At 33.9% G+C, this 3244-nt stretch overlaps 1 protein-coding gene across 1 annotated transcript; it reads right to left on the bottom strand.

Annotated features, from left to right (window-relative positions):
- Positions 1-355: 355 nt before the first annotated feature.
- LOC128133059 (uncharacterized) lies at positions 356-1935 on the bottom strand. Its single transcript, XM_052770070.1, has 3 exons — positions 1715-1935; positions 1164-1234; positions 356-549 (listed from the first exon to the last, which is right to left on the bottom strand). The coding sequence occupies exons 1-3, from the start codon at positions 1792-1794 to the stop codon at positions 443-445; spliced, it is 258 nt and encodes an 85-aa protein (XP_052626030.1). The 5' UTR covers positions 1795-1935; the 3' UTR covers positions 356-442.
- Positions 1936-3244: the final 1309 nt, after the last annotated feature.

Raw genomic sequence — 3244 nt, 5'->3', positions numbered from 1 at the left:
CATGCCAAGTGCCAACCATTAGATAACGGAAAACTATTTCATACTTGGATTACATTGCTATAATTAGGCTAAATGTTAATAGTAGAATGTTTTAATAGGAGTTAAGAATGAAAAAAATGATGATATAAGGAACAAATCGGTAGAATCACATTGCTATTTCTTGCATCTAACCCTAACTATGAATCTAAATTACCCCATAAATACCCTCTATACAGGGTCTAGAGGGTATTTTAAATCGCCTGCATCGACAATAACAACAACAGCTCCGGTTCAAACATGGAGCAAGGCAGCAAGAAGGTTATTTAAATCACTTGCATCAATAACCACAAACTAAGAAACCTTAAAATCTAAAAAATCACATGAAAAATTATAGATATTTGAAAAAAGAATAGAAGCTTTATATTAATCTGAGCACCATAGCATCAATTTTATTAAAAAAAAACTAACCACATCGATGTCTTCTTCTTATTATTGCTCCAAATGGAAAAAATAGAGTAATACCAAAACCTCTTGTAAAATAGTGAGCTGATTGTTTCCCGATCAACACTCCTAATAAGGCCAGTTTCATTCAAAATTGTTAAATTCAAAAAAAAAATTAAGTATAAAAACATTATGCAGGGGCATTTCGGTCCAAAACTGTTAAAACCAAAAAAAATAGCTATAAAAATAGTATGTTGGGGTAGTTTTGTCCAAAACCGTTAAAATCAATTTTTTTAAGTTTAAAAACAATATGCAGGGGCAGTTTGGTTCAAAAACTTAAAATTAAATTTTTTAAGTATATAAACAATATGGAGGGTCAGTTTGGTCCAAAAATATTAGAATAAAAAATTTATAACTATAAAGGCGTCATTATTAGAATTTTACCTTATATAATCCATAGCAAAAGATATTTTGTATAAAAAGTTAAAAAAAAAATGTATGGATTCATAAGTGAACCTTTTTATGTTTCAGTTTTTTCCTATACTTGGTCCCTCATTTTTCCTCTGCTTCATCTACCAAATATATAGTGTCGTTAGCATTTTAAAGCTAAAAAAATAGATTCTTTTATTCAACGAAAGCAAACGAAAGAATGTAAGAAAAAAAAAAGCAAAGGGAGAATGTAGTTAGCAAGTAGATATGGGTGGATGATCTTTTCCATGGATTCCTTCTATCATCAAACATACCTGATTGAGGTGTAGCATTGCCACCAAACGTGAGGAAGCCCCATCCACCGCTAAAAATCCCGTTGGAATAACTGTTGGAGAAAGAGGGTAGCAACCAACAAATTTTGAGATTGAAAAGCAATACAAATAACTAAAGATTTTGAATCACCTCTACCAACACAATTTGTGTGTGTCCCAACTATTGGGAACCATGATTAATAAAGATAAGATCTCTGATGCATAAGTAGATTAAACATTATCCAAAATTTGAAGGAAATTACTATCATATATGGACCTAAATTGTAGAATGATCGCAACGAAGGCTTCATACATCGGGTTCATACATTGTAAAATTTTATTAATATTAAAATAAAACTACCTTATATATCAATGCTTGCGTTACTATATTAGGTAAGTGTTCTTCTGCCCTGAAGCACAAGGGTTTAATACATTGTAACATAAATTATATAATAATAATAATAATAATAATAATAATAATAATAATAATAATAATAATATTGTAGTAGTACATGGTTATTAAATATATAATAATATAAAGATTTAGTGATTACCTTATAACATGTGTTATTGTCATGGTGGCATCATCAACTGTGACACAAAAATTATAAACGGGTTCTCCATTACTTCTCATAGTTACAAAATCGCCAAGTGTGTCTAGATTCCAGGTAACCTTTACATAACATCATTAAACAATATCAAATTTTTAATGTCTAATAAGTTATTAAATTAATTTTTGTATAAAAATTAATTACCTCTCCTCTAATCAAGCTGCTAATTTATTAACTCCTTTAGGTGTGACAACCCGAAATTTATTCCGTTATCCTTAACCCCTTCTTCCGTTAAATAGCATCGCTTTATAAATCGTCCGTTAACCTTTTTGGAAGAAGTTAATTAATTTGGGACTTTTATATTGACTTACATTTTGTAAGGGTTGAGACAAATTAGAAACACCCCAATATTCTCTTGAAAAATTTTAGTTTCAACCAAGTCAAAATACGACCATTTAATCGGGTGCGACCAAAAGCCCCGTTTAACGGCAGTATCGGGTAGATTTCCACTGAGCCCCAACTCAAACCCCTATATAAGGGTGAGTGGAAGTCCATTTGAGACTTTCCACTCTCTCTCTACAACTTGTTTTCGAGCCAAAAACGCCCGTTTCGAGCCCCAAACTAGTAAGTAATCTATCCTAACTTGTTGTATAGCTTAGTTAACATGCAAATTCATGTTTAAGACATCAAATAGGGGCAAGATTATGTGTTTATGGCCCAAGAACACTCTTGGACCGTGAACACCCTTAAGTGGGGTTTTTAAGCCCCAAAACCTCTCTAAACTACACCTAGGGCTTAGATATGACTTGTGGACTTACACCTTCGAGCTTAGAACACTAAAACCTTATGTTATGGAGAGTAAACATGAGTTTACGGCCCAAGAACACTCTTGGACCGTAAACCCCTCTTCATAGGCCGTAAACACCTTTTAAGGTGTTAGAAATGCCCTCAAACACCTCCTATGGCCTTGGAAAATGTCTAGAAGCAACCCCATTGTAGTAAAGACATTAAACATCAATTAAACCAAGGAAATAGGAGTTTACGGCTGTAAACCCCCCTAGAATTGGTCCATGGGCTGTAAACTCCCAAAAGGTGGCCAAATGATGCCCTAACACCCCCATTTGACTTGGAATAATGCTTAGAACTTTATACTCTATCATTTAAGGCTTAGATCTATGAAGGAAATGACCAAGTGAGAGTTTACGGCTGTAAACTCCTTGTTTAGGGCCGTGAACTCCTTAAATGGTCCATTTGTTGCCTTAAACCCATTCATATGCCTTATATTTGGACCTAGCCTAATTCTATGAGTGAGATAAGACCATTTAGCATCCTAGAACACCCCCACCATGAGTTTACGGCCGTAAACTCATGGGGAGTTGGTCTCAGGGCCGTAAACTCTATGAAGAGTTTACTCTTGAAGAGTAAACTCCCTATCTAGGCCATACATACCCATAGATGTTACCCAGGGCACCCCTAACACTTAATCGAAGTGTTTTCCGCACTTTAGGATGCGTATACGTGTTTAATTAGTAT

The sequence above is a fragment of the Lactuca sativa genome, chromosome 3 (genome assembly GCF_002870075.4).
Source record: "Lactuca sativa cultivar Salinas chromosome 3, Lsat_Salinas_v11, whole genome shotgun sequence".
NCBI classification, from domain to species: Eukaryota; Viridiplantae; Streptophyta; class Magnoliopsida; order Asterales; family Asteraceae; genus Lactuca; species Lactuca sativa.
This window is presented reverse-complemented; position numbering and strand designations above follow the sequence as displayed.

What these genes read in the sequence shown, in the direction of transcription:
- LOC128133059 (XM_052770070.1), bottom strand. Translation starts at nt 1,794, where the DNA reads ATGAGAAGTAATGGAGAACCCGTTTATAATTTTTGTGTCACAGTTGAT. An exon ending in ACAATAACACATGTTATAAG is followed by an intron (nt 1,235 to 1,714) that starts GTAATCACTAAA and finishes TTTCTCCAACAG; the next exon opens with TTATTCCAACGGGATTTTTA. An exon ending in CAATGCTACACCTCAATCAG is followed by an intron (nt 550 to 1,163) that starts GTATGTTTGATG and finishes TGGCCTTATTAG; the next exon opens with GAGTGTTGATCGGGAAACAA.